The sequence below is a fragment of the Melanerpes formicivorus genome, unplaced genomic scaffold (assembly GCF_026170545.1).
Source record: "Melanerpes formicivorus ecotype bairdi unplaced genomic scaffold, bMelFor1.0.p_v2 SCAF_1, whole genome shotgun sequence".
Classification (NCBI taxonomy): Eukaryota; Metazoa; Chordata; class Aves; order Piciformes; family Picidae; genus Melanerpes; species Melanerpes formicivorus.
Window position 1 is genome coordinate 38,843,892 of NW_027142353.1, and position 20,510 is coordinate 38,864,401.

The 20,510-nt window shown below is 39.7% G+C and overlaps 1 protein-coding gene across 2 annotated transcripts in view; it reads right to left on the reverse strand.

Moving 5' to 3' along the window:
• Positions 1-20,510, reverse strand: part of ATP10A (ATPase phospholipid transporting 10A (putative)) — a 147,840-nt gene that overhangs the window by 43,002 nt on the left and 84,328 nt on the right. Inside the window, exons 3-7 of one of the 2 annotated variants that reach the window (XM_068140520.1) lie at positions 18,531-18,616; positions 15,082-15,188; positions 14,845-14,976; positions 12,369-12,502; positions 10,486-10,738 (exon numbers count right to left, since the gene is read on the reverse strand). In XM_068140520.1, the coding sequence (XP_067996621.1) occupies positions 10,486-10,738; positions 12,369-12,502; positions 14,845-14,976; positions 15,082-15,188; positions 18,531-18,616 (712 nt within the window). Of the gene's footprint in view, positions 1-10,485; positions 10,739-12,368; positions 12,503-13,771; positions 14,822-14,844; positions 14,977-15,081; positions 15,189-18,530; positions 18,617-20,510 lie in introns of those variants that run through there. The other variant, XM_068140528.1, reaches the window with a different exon arrangement.

Consider the following 20,510-nt stretch of genomic DNA (forward strand, 5'->3'; position numbering starts at 1 on the left):
GCAATTACAGAAAAAGTTCTCTTGGTTTTCATGCTTTTTTATTGTTTTTTATAAATATAATTATCCAATATGGATAATTAATTAATCAATTAATTTTCCGATGTGCAGTCCATGTTCTCTTGACCCAGGAAACTACAGGCCAGTCATCCACACCTCCGTCTCTAGAAAGATGGTGGAACAGCTTGTTCTGGGTGTCATCTCAAAGCATGTAGAGAAAAAGAAGGTTATCAGAAGTAATCAAAATGGATTCACCAAGGGGAAGTCATGTCTGACTAATTTGATAGCTTTCTTTGAAGGCATGACTGAATGGTTAGATACGGGGAGGACAGTGGATGTTGTCTATCTTGACTTCAGCAAGGCTTTTGACACTGTCTCACTCAGCATCCTCAGAGGCAGGCTTAGGAATTGTGGCTTAGATGAATGCACAGTGACATAGATTGGAAACTGGATGAAAGAGCTGAGAGGGCTGTGGTCAGTGACACAGTATCTAGTTGGAGGTCTGTTCCCTGGGGTTCACAGCTGGGTCCAGTCCTGTTCAATATATTCACCAACAACCTGGATGGAGGGACAGAGTGTACCCTCAGCAAGTTTGCTGATGGCACAAAACTGGCAGGGGCAGCTGACACACCAGAAGGCTGTGCTGCCATCCAGTGTGACCTGGACAAGCTTGAGAGTTGGGTAGAGTATCGTTATGAAGTTCTACAAGGGCAAGTGTAGGGTACTGCTCCTAGGGAGGATTAACCCCATGTATCAGTACAAGTTGGTGGATGACCTGCTGGGAAGCAGCTCTGTGGAAAAAGACCTGGAAGTCCTGGAGGACAACAGGATGACCATGAGCCAGCAATGTGTCCTTGTGTCCAAAAAGGCAAATGGAATCCAGGGGTGCATGAAGAAGAGTGCGGCAAGCAGGTCAAGGGAGGTTCTCCTTCCCCTATACTCTGCCCTGGTGAGGCTTTATCTGGAGTGCTGTGTCCAGTTCTTGGCACCCCAGTACAAAAAGGACAGGGAACTGCTTGAGAGGGTACAGCAAAGGGCTACAAAGAGAATTAGGGGACTAGAACATCTGTCTTATGAAGAAAGGCTGAGGCACTTGGGGCTTTTTAGCTAAAGAAGAGAAAACTGAGGGGGGATCTTATCAATGGTTATAGATATGTAAAGGGTGGGTCTTAGGAGGAGGGGGCCACTCTTTTTTCAGTGGTGCCCAGTGACAGGACAAAAGGTAACAGTCACAACCTTGAATGTAGGAAGTTTCATCTAAAAGTGGAGAAGAACTTCTTTGAGGGTGGTGGAGCACTGTAACAGGCTGGACAGACAGGTGGTGGATTCTCCCCCTCTGGACTCATTCAGAACCTGCCTGGATGCTGTACCATACAACTGGCTCTTATGCGAACCTGTTCTGGCAGGGACGTTGGACTAGACAATCTTCAGATGTCCCTTCCAATCCCTGTAATTCTGTGGTTCAAAAAAAGAGTAAGAAAGTTCTACTAAAAAGGAGCCCCCAAAATAAGAAACTTTTAAAAAAATAATGCACTTTATTGTGAGAAGTAAAAAATAACTTAAAAAAGAATGCAGAAAGAAACTCTTGTTAGGCAAGAGAAAATCACTGAGGTTTTCATCATCTGTCTTCACCCCCATAAAATTCTGTTATTCTTATGCTGTATATAGTTTTTCTTCACTGTTGTTTAAAGAAGGAAAAGGAATGCAAAGAATGAAAAACTCAACATTTTCAGATATTTATGGTTGTATTCATGGAAATTCAACTCATGTTTTGTCAAAAGTTCCATACAATGGGTGCCTAAAAAACACATATCATACAGCATAAGCAAGAGCGTGATTAAGTCAGCATTTAGAAAACAATTAGGACAAATATCGGGCCAAGAGCATTTGCTTGTAGCTATGTCATGTAACGAGTTTCAGAAGCGCAGTCAACTTTTGGGCACCTACTATCTCTGGGGTTGGCAGGCAGACTAGGGTCATGCCTAGTTCCAAGAGTTGTTAGAAGCTGGCTACTAGCCTGAAAGGAAGAGCTATGGTATGATAACATAGTTTTACATATAGGGAGACAATTAAATGTTTTGTTTTGCTTTGTTTTGTTTTAGTGCAAACATTCTTTTGGGCTAGGAGGAAGCACCAATTGGAAGAATAAATCCAGGATTTAAGCAAAGTATAGTGCCAATGGGCAATCCACAAATGTCCAGCATATTTATGAAAGGAACAATCATTCTTTCACTGAGAGCAATCCATGACATACTTTGCACCTGAATTAACACTCTGCAAATGAAGAAACAGATTCAAGAACACAGGTCACACAGACATGAGATGGCAATTCTCTTCACCTGTAGTTAGAATTCTAAACCACAGAGAAATGGGCATATATTAGATATCAAGCATATCTGTCTAAAACAGGTCTGATGAATTGCATGCCACAAATGTTTAATTTTCTCCTGTAACTGTAAAATCACTAGATGACTACCTTCTACACAAACATCTAGAAGCTAGTAACAAAAACTCCATCTCTAACAACTTGGTCTCCACAGGACCCAAATGAGCAACATTAATTTCTGTAGTTTGATCCTGATCAGCACATAATACATCACCAAAATATTACATGTGATATCAACAGTGATTAATATTTGATAGAGCTTGCATCATAGAACTGTTGCTAAATACACTTACACTTTCCCTCAGAGTCTTCACATGTATTCCTGGATTCTGCTTTGGTGCTATGATCTCACATATCAGCATCCTTGAGTAATATTTTGTATAAAATCCAGTAGGCTAAAAGAGTCTGTCCCACACTGGTGCAATTTATTGCCCTGTATTATTCATGTTTCTGTTACCTCTTGTCTAGACTAAAACAATGCAATACTCCTGGGCGTAGTACCATCACCATCACAAGAAACTTAGAGCTAATAGAGAATTCTGGAGTAAAATATTTTTTCCAGAAAGTTAAGAAAAACTTCCCCTTGTTCCAAATACCACCAAAAAAAAACCAACCAACCAACCAAACAAAAAGCCTCTGTGATGAAAACCCTGATTAATACATTCATGTCTGATGCAAACCTGAACTTCCCTCACAGTCATAAAGCTCACCTTTCACAGGGGGAATTCACATGGCTTTGTGAAACAAATTTCCAAAGAAAATAACAACACTCCCACCACACAAGAAATAGACCAGTCCTAAGACAGTATGCCTTTTAAGTAGCCCCTAAACCCAAACAAATTGTGCACTGCATGCATTGGGAGAGCAAGAAGGGGAAACACCAAGCTACACATAAGGAAAGATACACACACCGCTTAATGGACTAGTGGAAGGAACTTGTATATGATGATGACAAATGCAGTACAATGATCCCTGTAGAATGGGATAATTGCTAATAAATTTGAAGGAGTTTTAGAGAAAATCTTTGAAGGCTCTGCACAATCTGTTCATTGAGTAATTAACAGATATGCAGCTGTAATAGATTATGCAGAAAAAAGTGCTTTAACAGAAAAATAAAGTACTAAAGTAAGAAGATTTCAGACCTGAATCTGCCACTGTAGGCATAACTTTTCTTCTGTCTGTGCTTGTATGGCTGAGCCATAGAGTATCGGGCCTCTAGATGACTTCAGAGGAAAATTTCCCAGAACTTCTTAGCATGGGAAAAAAGCCCTGTTCTTGGATATGGCTGAATGAAGCTGTTCTGATTGAATTTTCACTCCCATAATACATGCCTGAGGCAAACATCTGGCATGGAAAACTTGAACCAAATAGCTAAAGTTCTGTAAAACTATCCATAACCAAAGCCAGGATCTTATTGTGAGACGAGTAAAGCAACTGGAATAGCAGGCACTGCTACTCAGACACAGTAGAATAACAAACTTAGGCCAAAGAGCACAGAACAAGGACATTTCCATCCTAAGCTTTCTGCTTTTACAGTAGAAAATTACAGTAGAAAATTATCTTCACTTTTGAATCTTGACCTGTGTACAACAATTTTAAATTCACTTCATCTAAAGTACTAGTTTGAGTTTGACTTCAAGTAACAAACCACTATGCTTGAAAAATCAGATAAACTAAGAAAGACTCAGATCATCTTTGAAACAAGGAAGAAAAACCAGACACATTTACTTGGTTTTCTGGCATATACGGCAGCCTCAGATCACTTGCCAAGGTAAAGAATTTACAATTTTCTAATTCACAAAATCTTCAGCAAAAATTGAGGTGCAGAGCAGGATGGCATCAGATATAACATATGCTCCAAAACTTCAGAGGGGAATTCAGATACTCTGGTATAGGATATAGAAGAGCAGCTGAGAAATTATTTGCAGGCACAAAGCAATGGAATGGTTGATGCACTCCCCTAAACCCAGGAAGAGGTGTGATAGACATTTCACTATATTTAACAAGAAGACTTCACCTTACAAAATATAAGACATTGTTAGAAAATCAGACTGGACAATAGAGCTAATTAACACCTGAATGAAGAATAGTTTTTATTTTGTCATTAATCCTGATTATAGGGGGGACAATCAATATAAATGATGACCATTTATATCTAGAATGACAGAGAAACAATTTTTTTTTTCCTGTAGAGGAGAAAAAAAAAAAAAAAAAAAAAGAAAAAAAATTACTGTGTATAAGGTATTGTGTATAAATTCTGTGTCAATTTCAAAATTCTATTTGTCAGAAATCTTATATTGACTGAATTTACAAGAAACCCCAGACATAACCATCTGGGAAATGAATGAGTGAAAAAAAGAAACAGTTTATGTATTTATGTGGTACTTCTGTGAAATTAATTTTGCTGTCATTAACATTTATACCATAATCTGAAATCATAAAAGGAAAGTATGAGCGAACTTTAGATTTCTGTTAAATACATCACATTTGAAGAAGAAAGATCTGAAACTCAATATTGAAGGTCAGGAGCCTTACTTTAGCCTACATATTAGGTGATGATATAAAGCTCATAAAAATACCTTTTCTGTGCTGTTTTAGTTAGCAGTACCACCAGCATTCTTGCAAAGAACATTCTACCCTCTGAAATTAGTACAAGCAAGCAAATGATCAGTGGCAAGGAAGAAGAAAAAAGGAATGAATGTCACAACCAAAATTACAAGTCCAGAAACGTATTCTTAATTTTAACCCACACTAGAGAGGTAGGAAGTCACAGCTTCACCCTGTTTAAGTTCTTTCTGTAACACTGGGTTAATAACACTTCCCAAGCACCTAGTTTCATGAAAAAGTGTCTTAAATGTAAGGCCTCACTAATACTTTAAAGCAGGAGAAAAAAGAATAATCCTTGCAAGATCCAAAACTTCAAAATATCTTTTCACAATTCTGAACCTTATGAACGCTCCAAAGCATTGTTTTAGAAATTTCCCATCTATTTCAGTTATTTCTCTTGTTCTGTAACTTATTTGTAAAACGAACTTCTACAGCGGTTTGTGAGAAAGCACTCTAATCACTGATCTTTCTAAATTATGCAGATCAAGAAACTTTTGTTGGTGTGTGTGAATACAATACTATAGCTATTTTCCTGCATATAGACAGAGTATGGTTTGAAGAGTTAAGATGTATTATGTCAAAAATGCTAACAACCAAATATTAAGTAACATGAATCAGAAACAAATCACAAAACAGGAAATCTGTCCATAATTTTAAAAGGGTGATGGGAAGACACAGAGATGACAGCCCTCATTCTCTTGAGACAAAGCAGTATGTTATAGTGTTTCAAGAATCTGATACTTGGGGACACCCTATCAACAGCAGCATAAATACAACACTGAAGGTACCTTAACACAGACACCTGTCACACAGGAACACTTTAAAGAATCTGACAAAGGGAAGCTGGACTAGAAGAATCACACAATCACCAAGGTTGGAAGAGACCTCAAAGATCATCAAGTCCAACCCCTCACCACAGACCTCAGGACTAAACCATGGAACCAATAGCCATATTCAGTCCCCTCTTGAACACCTCCAGGGATGGTGACTCCACCACCTCCCTGGCTAACGACACTCTCAGTGAAGAACTTTCTCCTCACCTCAAGCCTAAATTTCCCCTGCCACAGCTTGAGACTGTGTCCTCTTGTTCTGGTGCTGGTTGCCTGGAAGAAGAGACCAATCCCTTCCTGGCTACAACCACCTTTCAGGTAGTTGTAGAGAGCAATGAGGTCACTCCTGAGCCTCCTCTTCTCCAGGCTAAACAATCCCAGCTTCCTCAGCCTCTCCTCATAGGGCTTGTGCTCAAGGCCTCTCACCAGCCTTGTTGCCCTTCTCTGGACACGTTCAAGTGTCTTGACGTCCTTCTTAAACAGTGGGGCCCAGAACTGGACACAGTACCCAAGGTGTGGCCTAACCAGTGCAGTGTACAGGGGCACAATGACTTCCCTGCTCCTGCTGGTCACACTATTCCTAATACAGGCCAGGATGCCATTGGCCTTCTTAGCCACCTGGGCACACTGCTAGCTCATGTTTAGGCGGCTGTCAATCAGCATGCCCAGGTCCCTATCCATTTGGCAGCTTTCCAGCCACTCTGACCCCAGCCTGTAGCTCTTCATGGGGTTGTTGTGGCCAAAGTGCAGCACCCGGCACTTGGATTTGTTAAATGTCATCTTGTTGGACTCTGCCCATCTGTCCAGTTGGTCGAGGTCCCTCTGCAGAGCCTTTCTACCCTGTAACAGATCAACATCTGCTCCCAACTTGGTGTCATCTGCAAATTTGCTGATGACTGACTCCGTCAAACTGGATGACAGTCCCCTCATCCAGATCATCAATGAAGATATTAAAGAGGATGGGGCCCAGCACTGATCCCTGGGGGACACCACTGGTGACTGGCTGCCAGCTGGATGTGGCACCATTCACCATCACTCTCTGGGCTTGGCCCTCCAGCCAGTTCCTAACCCAACGCAGAGTGCTGCTGTCGTAACCACAAGCTGAAAGCTTGGCCAGCAGTTTGCTGCGGGGCATGGTGTCAAAGGCCTTGCTGAAGTCCAGGTAGACTATATCCACAACCTTCCCCATATCCACCAGGCAGGTCACCTGATCATAGAAGGAGATCAGGTCGGAGAGGCAGGACCTGCCCTTCCTAAATCCATGTTGGCTGGACCTGAGCCCTTGGCCATCCTTCAGGTGCGCAGTTATTGCCCCCAAGATGATCTGCTCCATAATTTTCCCTGGCACTGAGGTCAAGCTGACAGGCCTGTAGTTTCCAGGTCCCTCCATCCAACTGTTCTTGTGGATGGGCATCACATTGGCCAGTTTCCAGTCATCTGGGTGAGCCAGGACTGGCGGAAAATGATGGAGAGAGGTTTGGCCAGCTCATCTGCCAGCTCTCTCAGCACCCTAGGATGGATCCCATCCGGTCCCATGGACTTGTGAGTATCCAAGTGGCTCAGCAAGTCCCTAACTACTTCCTCATGGATTTCAGGGGGACTACACTGCTCCCTGACCCCATCTACCAGTTCAGAAGGACAGCTATTCTGAAGTCCTCCTGCCTTACTGTTGAAAATGGAGGTAAAGAAGGTATTTAGAACCTCAACCTTTACCTCATCTTAGTTACAATGTTTCTCTTCAGGTCCAATAAAGAGTGGAGGTTCTTCTTGCCCTTATTTTTAGCATTAATGTATTTATAAAAATGCTTTTTATTCTCTTTCAGAGAAATGGCCAGCTTAAGTTCTAACTGGGCTTTTGCCTTTAATTTTTCTCCTAAATGATCTAACAACATCCTTAAGCACAGCACTAGTTGCTTCCCTCCCTCCCTTTTTTCCCTTTTTTTCCCTTAATTCCTTCAGGAGCTGCTTGATCATCCAGGCTGGTCACCTTCCCTGTCGGCTCATCTTTCAGCACATGGGAACTGCCAGTTCCTGTGCCTTCCAGAGCTCCTGTTTGAAGTAGGTCCAACCATCCTGGATCTCTTGGTTCTTAAGGGCTGCTGCCCAGGGTACTTTCCGAAGGGGTTTCTTAAACAAGTTGAAGTTTACCCTTCGGAATTCCAAAGTGAAGGTTCTGTTGGTGCTCCTCCCTATCTCCCTGCCTATGGAAAACTTCACTATCTCATGATCACTGCACTCCAGACAGGCTCCCACCATCACATCTCCCACCAGCCCTTCTCTATTGGAGAACAGCAGGTCAAGCAGAGCCTGACCCCTGGTAGGCTCACTTAACAGCTGCCTTAGGAAGCTGTCCTCATACTCTCTAGGAATCTTCTGGACTGCCTCCTCTCTGATGAATTAAGTTCCCAGCAGATATCTGGCAGGTTAAAGTCACCCACAAGGACAAGATCTGATGATCTTGAGACAGCCTCCAGTTGCTTATAGAATATTTCATCCGCCTCCTCATCCTGGTTGGGTGGTCTATAACAGACTCCAACCAGGATGTTAGATTTGTTAGGCCTCCATCTGATTTTAACCCATGGGCTCTCAATCCTTTTATCCTCCACTTCATGCTCTGTGGCAAAGAGCGACTCCCTAATATACAGAGCCACCCCTCTTCCTCTTCTCCCTCGCCTGTCTCTCCTAAAAAGCCTCTAACCCCCCAGTGTAGTACTCCAATCATGTGTATTGTCCCACCATGTTTCTGAAATGGCAATTATATCATAATCTTCCTGGTGGACCAGGACTTCCAGTTCTTCTTGCTTGTTACCCATACTGCGGGCATTGGTGCACATGCACTTCAGCTGGGCTCTCGATTTCTCAATTAACCCTAATTTGTGTCCCACTCATTCCTCTCCAGCGAGACTGGTTTCCTTGCCCACCCCCTTCAGACCATCTTAATGAGCCCTGCCAACTCCAAAGCTAGTACCCTCTTGCCCTTTCTAGATAATTTCACCCCATCAGGATTCAGCAGGTTGGGTGCAGTAAAAGGGGCCCCTTGGTCAAAGAACCCAAAATTCCGTTGCTGGCACCATCCCCTGAGCCTAGTGTTGATGGTATGGGTTCTCCTGTTCCTCTTAGTGTACTCCCCTGCCACTGAGGGAACTGAGCAGAACAACACTTGCGCTCCTGCCCCATCAATCAATTATCTGAGGGCCTTGAATTCTTTTTGAATCATCCTGGTGCCCTTCTTACCAATTTTGTCACTTCCATCTTGTATTACTAGCAATGGGTAATAGTCAGAGGGCTGGATTAGCTTAGGGAGTCTCCTTGTGATGTCCCTTACCTGGACCCCAGGTAGGGAGCTGACGTCCCTGTGGGATTGGTCGGGATGACATATGGGTCCCTCAGTACCCCTCAGGATAGAGTCCCCAACAACTATAACCCTTCTCTTTTTCTTTGTGGAGCTGGTCATTATAGTTGGTGGGGACTGATTGGCCTTAGGCATCTCCCCAGATGGCTGCTCCTCAGCCCTCTCATCCACATTGCCCTTGGCCTGCAAGGCCTCATACTTATTATGCAAGGGCAGTGGAAGAGGAGGAAAGGGCCGGGATGGACTTCCCTTGCTACCCTTGACAGGGATCTGTATCCATCCCTCCCTGTTTCCAGGGATGCTTCCCTCAGTAGGGGAGGTCTGCAGAGCCTGCTCCCACATATCTAACTCCCTTTCACATTCCCTTATTGACCTGAGCCTTGATACTTCATCCTTCAGCTCAGCCATTTCATTCTTTAACTCTGCCACCAGATTGAGGAGAAAGTTCACCTGGTCACACCTGACACAGGTGTTTTCTCCTTCCCTCTCCATTCCAGGTGCCAGGTTCCAGCACTCTCTGCAGCCAGCAGCCTGGACTCCTGTGTGCTGATGCACCAACTCTGTCTAGGTATGTACTGTTTTTGTAATAGCCTTTGTCCAAGTAATAACCATGGTTCAGGGTTTTATTGTTAGTTATCAAAAAATGTATCTATTCCACCTAAATGGTATAATTTATCTAAGCTTCCACAGAGGCTGCCCCGGCACATGCAGTCGGGCAGAAGGCTCTGCAGCCAAAATGGCACCACGTACACAGCTCCGGCAGGTTTTAAACTTCCCGCAGCTGATGTCACGATCCTGATCCCAAGCAGGCATGTGAAAGGACGACCCTGCCAGACCTCACCATCTACCAAGGGTCCTCCCGACCCACAAATCCCAGAAAAGAAAGCAAAAGCAAGGGAGAAAGCTCTCGGTTCAAGCGCAGCAGTCCCGGGTGCTGGTCCCGATCTGGTTTTATGCCTAAACCCGGTATTTTACATAGTATACTTCTAGCACACCAAACAGCTGTGATACCAGCAGCACTATTCAATTCGCTTAAATTAGTCACATGCTCAAGTGCTTTACTATATCATGAGCTTTACCTGTCTTGACAACATACTGTAGATGTTACAGAACACTTTGATAAGATTGTCATTGCTAGCTGAATGCAACCATCAAATTATACCAACCTGAAAACAGCTATTACACAATTTGATGAGTGGATACATGCAATTTCTTGGTTTTTAATTCTTGATTTAAGATTAGAGTAATCTTTCAATCTACTTCAGATCACCAAAAATAGAACTGATAGGCAGAAAGTAAGATCATGAGCTCACCATTATCATCATGGGAATACTCTATTCCAGAAACAGTGCATCTTCGGAAAACCATCTTGTTTTCAGTAAGTGTCCCAGTCTTGTCTGAAAAGATAAACTGCACCTGACCTAAGTCTTCTGTGATATTTAAAGCTCGGCACTGCAGCTGAGAGTCTGTTTCTTCATCATATAAATCTTTATCTTGGTGAATAAAGTATACCTGGCAGATTTTAACTATTTCAATGGACACATACAAAGAAATTGGAATCATAACCTAGGATACACAAAAAGAAAAAGAATTAAGATAGAAGAAAGGACACAATTAATTAGTAAAATCTAGTTAACTTTGTGCTAGACTGGAACACACACTTTGAGCATCTAGTGTAAAGTTATTACCACATTTTAAAAAGAGTTTTTTACTCTGATAGCTGAGGAAAACACATGGTGAGTTGTGGAGGTGAAATGCATTACTATGTCAGGAGGGTATCAAAACTTGTATAGAAGCTTATCTTTTCTAGGCTAATAATGCAAGCTTGAAACTGGGAAAGGAAAGGAAAAAAAAAACCAAACCAGACAGTACAGTTAGAATTCTGTAAATGTGAAGGAATGGGATAATCCTTTCTGCATAAATAATAGATGTTTACAAATTCATTTTGCAGGAATATGAGAAATAAAATGAGAAGTGTTAACCTCTCCACAGGAACAATCTCTTTGGCCTTGGCTTTTGGACTGCAGATTATCTGAATAAAGAACGCATTTTATAAATGTTGAAAACAGAGACAGAAGTTTCTCCAGAAAAATATTTGACCATTTTTTGAGGATTATCATAACTACCTAATTTGTACTTGAGTTTTTCTCAGTAGACAGTTTTCATGACAGAAATTCCTGACTGCATACACTATTTAGCTTGATGAATTAGCTATGAGGGGCAAATTACAGCTGGTATATAAGTGGCAAATGGGGGTTATTTAAACAAAAACTATCGCTAAAGGCTGGTATTCGAAGAATTCTGTGGAGATTATTTTTAAAATTGGTATTATAGTCAATACCTGAGTGCAAAAAGTAATTTAACATCCTTTTTTTAATTACTTTTCATTAAGGAGTTGCTACCTCAAGTAACTCAACCTCCTCTAGTGTCCCACTGACATGAATGAATTCATATCCCAGTGACATGAATGTCTGTTATTTAACTTTCTGCCACTTTCACCATTCAGTGCATTTCTTTTCAGGACCAGAAAACTTAAAACAGAGTTTGTTATCCAGTTGAGATATGGAGTTGTTAAGAGAAGTATCTTTGGAAAGCAGCTCAAAAAATACATAACTTCTGTTCACACCAGGACACTGTACCCAAAGTGGCACCCACAGTCTTTGTGGTGGTGTTCCACAGTGGGTGGATATGAAATACAAAGCCTGTTTTCTCCCAGCAGGGACCACTGCACCATATCTCTTCCTACTCATTTAAAATAAAATACCTGAGTCTTTTGGGGAAGCTTCTCAGATAAATATATTCTCCAATGACAAGTGAGCTCTGACAGGTTACTGTATGCATTAGTTTGTTCATAATTTTAGAGAATTTATCATCTTTTAACACTGAGTTGACCACTTCTTTTATTTCATTTAGCTTTCTAGCTATATATGATCACATTGCTGCTAGCTAAAATTTAATTTTAAAATGACTAAATGTATTTTTAGTGTTTTGTGGTAGAAGGCATACCACACATACTGTACATTCACGGAATATTTCAAGTTGGAAGGGACTCATAAGGATCATCTAGTCCAACTCCCTACTCCTCACAAGACTACCAAAAACTAAACCATATGACTAAGAGTGTTGTCCAGATGTTCCTTATGTTGTTATTACAGCAAACTATGAACAGAGGTGACAGCACATACAACTCGATTACCTGGAAAACTATGATCACTGTTAGAAATAAGTATACTGAAGCTAAAACAGGAGACAAATATTTGCCATCAGGTCCTGGAACATCAAAAATTGGTTTCTTTTTCTCACCATATTGCCATACCCATAAACCATGACCTGCAGAAGAGTTGAAAGAGAGAAAAACACAAATTAACTCAAAGAAAAAATGTTTATGGTATGAATTTGTTCTTAGATTTGAGTTACAAAGGAAAGTGGTATTTGTTTTCAACTATTATGCATGACTTTTGAGAAAGGCCCAAAACTATCTTCCTTTTTGTGTCCTGGGATTTGAGAAGGCCTGTCCTTCAGGATGGAATTCAATGGTTGTTTTACATATCTAAATAAACTAAGTTGGCTAATATAAATTAGTAGTTTAGGCTCTCTTTGTAATCAGCAGAGAAAATCTGACCTCTTCAGAAAGTTATTAATTTCAGTGATATTTGGTGCACACTGGGTATATCAATAGGCAGCTATCACTAAAGTAGTTTCAGCTGGATAAAAGTCAGAAGATACTTGATTTTTACAGTGTGAGTCTTACCCATCACCTCCACAGAACTACTGAAATAACAGTATCAGTGGAGTCAACAGCATGGAAACTAAGGAACTAAGAACAGAAGAAATTCATACCCTTAATAAAAAATTTTGGGGTTTTTGTTTGTTTGTTTGTTTGCTTGTTTTGTGTGTTGGTTTTATTCTTTTTTTTTTTTTTTTTTTTAATTGATTGTGCTGGTAAGTTAATAATGTGGTTATTATTCTTGTTGTTATTTCTATTATATTCTTGTAAAAGAAAGTTGCCTTTTTAAATACAGTGCTAGGACTTGCAGTTCTAAAAGGCTTTAAATGGCATGCCTGATGTTTTCTAAGTTAAAAAGAAGGAAGATTTATCCCATGATAAGAAATATTCAAACTATATTCACTGTATGTGAGAAATCAGAAATAAATGTCTGCTTTAAAAGTAATCTTTTGTAAGACACATCTGACAAAGTCCTTTACATCTTGATATATAAACCCAGTATTGAACTCCTGAAAAATAAAAACTATACTTCAGCCAAGTGAGCAAATTATTTTCTCCCTGTACTACCATTGCAAGTCTATCACCATTCTGATAGTTTTATTGGTGTTTATATTTTTATTCTTGATAGTAAAAATCAGAAGTCTCACATTGAGAATGACCTACATAAAGACTTGTTTTACAAATATCCTGACTCAGAATTTTGAAGGAATTAGTTAAGTGTCATCATATCCCAAATTGCACTTTCTCGACAGAGGGTACAAAAATTGCCTGACTCTTACAGAACCTAGCTTTCCATGTCTTGAAGCATCAGGCACCTCTACTTTCCAAGGAGTTCAGCATATTTCTTTACAGCTCTATTTGGTTATTACCACCTCCCGCAGTTTGCTCCGGCCCTCTGCTGGTGGCGTCTAGCCTTGTAGCAGAAGTGGTAGAAGTGAGGGCGTCCCTTTCACAGTCGCAGCTGAACTGAAGCCACTGCTGCACACACCCCGCTGCTGCTGCTCTGGGGGCGACACCTTGGGTACAGTGGCAGAGAGAACAGCACAGGCAGTGACTCCCTGACATTAAACCTATCATAGTACTTTAGCCCCGAGGACTGGGCTCCCCAACACTGAGACACCATGAAAGTGTATCATGTACGCAGTGGAAGCAAATATACTGATTCACAGCTGGAAATGCTCATCTTTAAGCAGCATTTTAAAATACCTGGAAAAAGGCACACAGAGATGTACTAAAATGGTGTAAGATTGTTATTAAACTTCACTGTGGTTGTTAGGAAACATTCTGGCATTTATGCTGGATGAGTCACACAAACATCAAGGACATGGAAATTGATATGCCATATATAAAGAATCATTTTGAATACTAAGCATAAAACTCAATTCTTTCTTACATATTAATAGAAAAAAAAGCCTGAAGAGTATTTATCTGAACCTCAGCAATTCCTTAAACTTTTCATGAAGTCTAGAGAGTTTTCTGTTCGGATTCATGCAGATTTAGACCTTAATTTATTTCTTCCATGTTAAAGCTGCAGCCTTAGGGACAGTGCATCAATGCTGTAAACTGTGCCCTTGATTTAATAAATGGGGAGCAGCACTGTTCTACTTATGTTTATTCTATGCTCACAAATTTCTTTGTCAACTGATTAATCGCAGGTCAAACTCTATCACCTACAATTTTGCGAGAACTGCTTATAAAGTGGCTTCTTTTAAACTTAATATTTTGGATGCTATCAGGCGTAGTAAAATCTAAACCTCTGATACTAGTAGCATATATTTGATTGATACTAGGGATCTATGTATATATCAAGACATCTTGATTTCAAAGAAGAAAACACAACAAAAATTAGATGATACATAAGCAGTTTTATGGATTTCATGTATTGACAGGTGCATGAATTCTAAGAGAGTCTGACACTTAGGTTTCTACTTTTAAGAGCACTTACCAATGGCAGAAAAAAGACACATGACTAGAAGTATGAGGACACACCAAAGGACATCAGCATTCATCTGTCTTTCAAGCTTACTGCGTTTGTAACGGGGTCCATTATTATTTAACAAAGCTTTGGTCTCGTGGCCTGCAGAGGCAATTACATCAAATGATGTCATATGGATTTTTGTTATTACTTCAAAGAAACTATAGTAAGGCAATATGCCTCATCAGACAGAAATTCAGCTGTTACCTGCATAGATTACTATTCCTGCAACCTCTTCTGTATTTCTAATAGTACATCCACGTAACAAAAGATTTTCTTTGAACAGTCCATCCTTTTTTCCGCTTTTATGTACACTGTAAAAAATTTGAATACAGAACAAAACACATCATGTCAAAACATTAAGCTTGGTAAATTATACTACTCTGTAACATAACAAGCCCAGGAAACATGTTCAATGATTAAGTGGTTTTTGTTAACCTGATGGTGCAGCATTTCCATAGATCTTCCTCCTGGGAATATTTTCTGGTAGACTTTGAAAACTGAGAATTCCTACCCAAGAATCTCAGATATGCAGTAGCCCAGTGGGAGAAGTATCAGTTGCTGTTGGATATTCAAATGTACTGGACAAATGCTCACCAGAAGTATGCAGGCCAAGTCTACAGCATGTGTGCAGCCCATCTAATGTTTTGAAAATGCATTGAGCTTTCTGTGCATCTGCAAATTAACTGCACAACCACAGTTAATCTAGTTCACCTAATGGCAGCTATGTAGTGCATATGATTAACTCACTATTCACATGTCCTTGCCAAAGAAAACCTTGAAAGAAACATTCTGGAATTGGGAAGGGACTGTGCTTTGGAAACAGTGATAGATACTAGGGAAGATGTTCCAGGGATAATATGCACCAGTTCAGTGAAAAAGAAGGGGAAAAGTGTGTTCATCAGTGAGAACAAGAAAAATTCCTTTCAGAAGTGTCTCATTGACTCCCCAAGAAAGAAAAAATGGGTTGCACCCTGATGATTCTTGTTGACTAGCGCCAAAACACATGAAGAAAATGGAACAATGTAACGTTTCCACCACAACTTATTGTCCATTGTTGTAAGGACTATCTCAAACTTCAGCTGACAGAGAAATGCAGAAAACAGCCTTATGAAAATTTAACAGTCACCAGGGAAATGCTAAAAAATAACAACAATTAACATATAACATTAGAATGTTTTATTAGGTAAAAAAAACCCAAACCAAATAATAGTTTCAAGCTTTATCTAAGTGAATAAAACTTGTCATGGGATTTTTAAATGTTTGCCATGCATAATCTGTAGTTAATCTGGCTAAACCCATGCAAGGAGGGGGCATGTTAAGGAGATTTCTTATGAGAAAAATAAAGATGAGGAAATATGCTTAGGATATCTGGGGGTGCAGAAACTGAAAAACAGAATTAAAGCAAACACCTGAGTTGAACCAGTAGTCTGCCTATTCCCTTCTGCACACCCAGAATGTGTTCCATGCAGATTGTGCCAACATAACAAGAGAAGTCACATGTAGTAATGTGTACACTACACTCCTGCAGATACAAGATAGAACCAAGCCCATCTCAATGCATTTTGCAGTATTTTTATGTTTTTTTTATTGTTGTGTTTGCTTTTACACTGGCCTGCCTGTGCTAAATTGGTTACCTATAGTGATCCCATTTCAGAATAATTGTGAGCAACAGAATTTTTACGTTTACAACACACACATGCAAATATTCCTATTCCCTGAAAGATTTTTCAACACAGATACCAGAGCCAAAGAGCTCTTCATAGCTCAAACAGGAAAAAAACAAAACAATCTTAATCAAAACTGGAAGCCTACTAGATGGTCATAACTTCAAGCAAATTTTGACAGCAATGATTCAGCAAAGCTTTTACATATGGATCTCTGAAAATCTATTATTTCATATAATCCCTTTTTAAATATCTTAGTAACATTTCTTTTCAGTTGATCTATTATCAGCTAGGAGCTATGTGAAGCTTTCTTTCACGTAGTGAGCGCTGGTAAGAACTCAAACAAGAATTAAGATCCAAGTTTGACATGGCAATGACATGTTTCAATTCAGATGTGCTAATTACCATTCATGTTGATAATGTGTGGTTTGAAATTACTAGTATCACAATTTCATTGTAGCATGATTTCATTATATTAATGAAGGAAATCTAAAAAAAGAAGGAAAAAAGTCTTCTCTGTGGTAAATGAAGGGACTGAGTGTTTTTTGTTAAGGGGATGGTCCCTGCTCTTTACTTAAATGCTCCATGCTCAGTTAGTTGTAACTCTCTTGCAGCATAGCTGATGAGACCTGTAAATCACCTGCTGTCTTGTCTTTTTGCTGTGTGTCAAAATATATTCATATGATTTGTGAAATATTAACATAGAAAGAAGATTAAATGGAATCAATATTGAACAACAATCATCCAAAAGGTATTAGCATGTTTTCTGCTTAGATTCACACATATGAAGTGTGCTAAAAAACCTGCCAAATTTTTCATTTCCAAATTAGGAAATAACATTTACATCTCTATCAGTCTAGACAGCTATACAATCTCATGCAGTAAGTCTATTATGAAGCTTTTATCTTTCAATGAACTGTAGGGCTTTGTGCTGCTAAACAAAGGAAAACATTTCCCCATGTTTCAACTTGATGTAGCTTAAAAAAACTTGACCTGATTTACCTCAGTTGACAGTACATCTTACACAATCTATGACATCTGAGAGCAGTAATTGAAGTGGTAAAGAGCATCACTATAAAAGACTCCCCAAGCTCCAGCAATTTACCTTGTGCCATTTACGTAATTCAATACTGCTTATCTCTCCTAAACAATATGGGTCATAAATCATTGTATTCTAAAGATAATTTGTGTCTGATTAACTGTTCATTAAAAGTTAGACAAAAAAATATCATGGGCTCTTATTCTCCATGTGGTTACAGACTGTGGAAAAATAAGTTATGCAAGAGTATATCTCTTAAGTCACCACCATCAGCAAGGCCACACGCTACGGTCCTGGCTACATTAGAGGCAAAGTACTTTGCACATAGTAAACCATTTGATTCTGAGCAGAACTTACTGGCCAGAGATGAGCACCTGGTTAATACAGTTCTGTTTGTTTAGAATTAAGTCAAGTGGACACAGATGATTCAACACACAAGTACAACCATCAATCAGGTCAATCGTTCTATTTTGTCTGAAGGACAGGAAAGGAATACTGCCATAGCTGGGGAAATAGTTTTGCTTTCTGATTTTCTTCAGTGACACTCATATCAAAAGAAACATCAAACAGACACATCCTTGTAATAGTAGTGTAAAGCAGATTGTGTTTATTTGTTGACTCTCTTGGACCGGTTTTCTCTTTCTTCCCATTTCCAGATGGCCTTTTTTGATCCATGGAGGGAAGGAAAGGGAGAAGAGTATCTGTAACTGCATTGCTTCATGCATTCCTTTCTGGAGCATAAACTGAGCAAATGTAACAACTAAATCCATCCTAAGGAATGGAAATGTGAGGCTCCCACGTCATGCTGAAGTAAGGATCCTCTAAAAGAGCCTTAAATATATTTAGGTGATGGTGATGCAGCTTAGACAACACAGCCCCAAACAAGCTACCATTTATTTTATTCCATATTAATGGTTCATACACTGAAGGATTTTATATGAAATACTCACATGTAACCTTGAAACCTACTTAAGTCATTGTTTGGATTCTCGCATTCAATGACACTGGTGAACTTCAAGGGGTCGAATTCTGAGTCCTGGAATAGTAAAAGCGTGAATTACTTAGGGAAAGGACTTGCAAATTATAGCCAAAATCACTTCCTTTTCTAGCTTTCACAATATATTAAAGTCCAGCTTTTTTTAAAGGTAATAGAATGAATGACACTGACCACTGGCACTGAAAATCAAAGGGACCTAGTCACCAAAATTCCTTGAATGTCTTCCAAAATCTCCTTTACAAGGATGATATTTCTGCTCTGCAAGTGGGAAAATGTGGGATTCAGAAAGCATTAAATAAAAGATGCTTAGCTCAGAAGTAAAATTAATTCCATCTGGAGTTGAAAAATGAAATTTATCTGGGAAGGCTCAAAATATTCAATAGTATCATTACACTCTGTGTTCAATGAAGCTACTGAAAATTTAGGACAACTTAAGTCAATATACTGCCAATTATGAAAAAGCTAATATAAGCTTTTGAAATACTACCAAGACTTCTTAATTGTTTTATGCCAGCACAGATAAATTAATCTATTACAGTAAACTACACATATAAAGCAGAGTAACTTTTTCCAATTAACACTTCAAAACTTTTTTGATTCTCTAGCTCATTAGCCAGAAGCTGGTATTTTTGCTGACTGTGTGTGTTTACTTGTAGTTATCATCTTCTTGTATCTGAGGAAAAACATTCTACCACAGCATAATTACTTGATTTTGTTCAGTGAAAACCAATGTTCTCCCTTCTTTGCCAGACCAAACAAACTATGCAGGGAAACCAAAGATACCTTGTCCTGGTGCTGCTGAGGAGGCTGTCTCCATCAGTGAAGACTACCTGTAGAAAACTACTTTGTACCTTATTTAAATGACAGAATTGGTTGTGAATTATAATATCACTAAGCTTTCAATTGTGATAAGATCACAAATGTTATGCTTTGTAATGGTTTTGCTGAGCAGCTGTACACCTTAACCAGTACTTTTTAAAATGGTATGGGAACACTATGGGAATAGACGACTGAGAATCACTAACCAAAGGACAGACACAATCTTATTGACAGTTTCTCTGAATTTTTGTTATTGTCTCTACTCAAAAGAGATGAAAGAAAGTAGATTTTAAACAAGAGATAAAAGAATTGAGATGATATAACAGTATCACCATCAATGCCCTCCTTCCTTTTTCTACCAGTTACACTTGGAAGATAAACAGACTATAGAAGACAACTCAAACCACTCACACCTGACACTTCTGGAAATCTTTCCTGTATTTTCAAAAAATAAGAGATGATAAAGAGAACCATGAAGATGGGCTGTCACTTGCAGGCAGCTACATTGGAGGGAAGCATCACTTTTATAAGCATGCAAACAAGGGGGAAAGCAAGTGAGTAAAAGTGAAGGAGAGCTCTGAGTAAAGAAGAAGGTGGCTACAATAAGAATCAGACTCCCTAAATTACATCCAAGCTGGCAGTCAAGTACCTGAGTCTTAGCAAGAAATCCAGATGGTCTTCTCAGCATCAAATACTGTTGGTATTTAAGCTCATTAGATATTTCTCCAGGTCAGCCTTAAATTTCTCTAGGTGACTGAACTTGAATGCAGGGGATGCTTGGAAGTACCTAGTTCTATGGAGGCATGAAAGACATTATTAGGCTGTAGAATGGGCCAGATATTAAGTCACCCATTCAATGACTTTCACCCTTGTTCCTCAGCTTTTGACTTCAGACAGACACTAGCAGTCATGGGAAGAAATCACTGACTATGACAGACACCATGAAGCTTTCAGGCCTTGACACCTGAAATCTGTTGCTAGAGCTCCTGATCTGTACATTTTGCCTGTGTCTTTGGCTTGAACAGTCAAAGGTTCACATTACAGAAACACTATGATAGCCTGTGTTGTCGACATTCTGCTGCCCCTGAACATGATCTTCTGTTCCTTCTTTGCT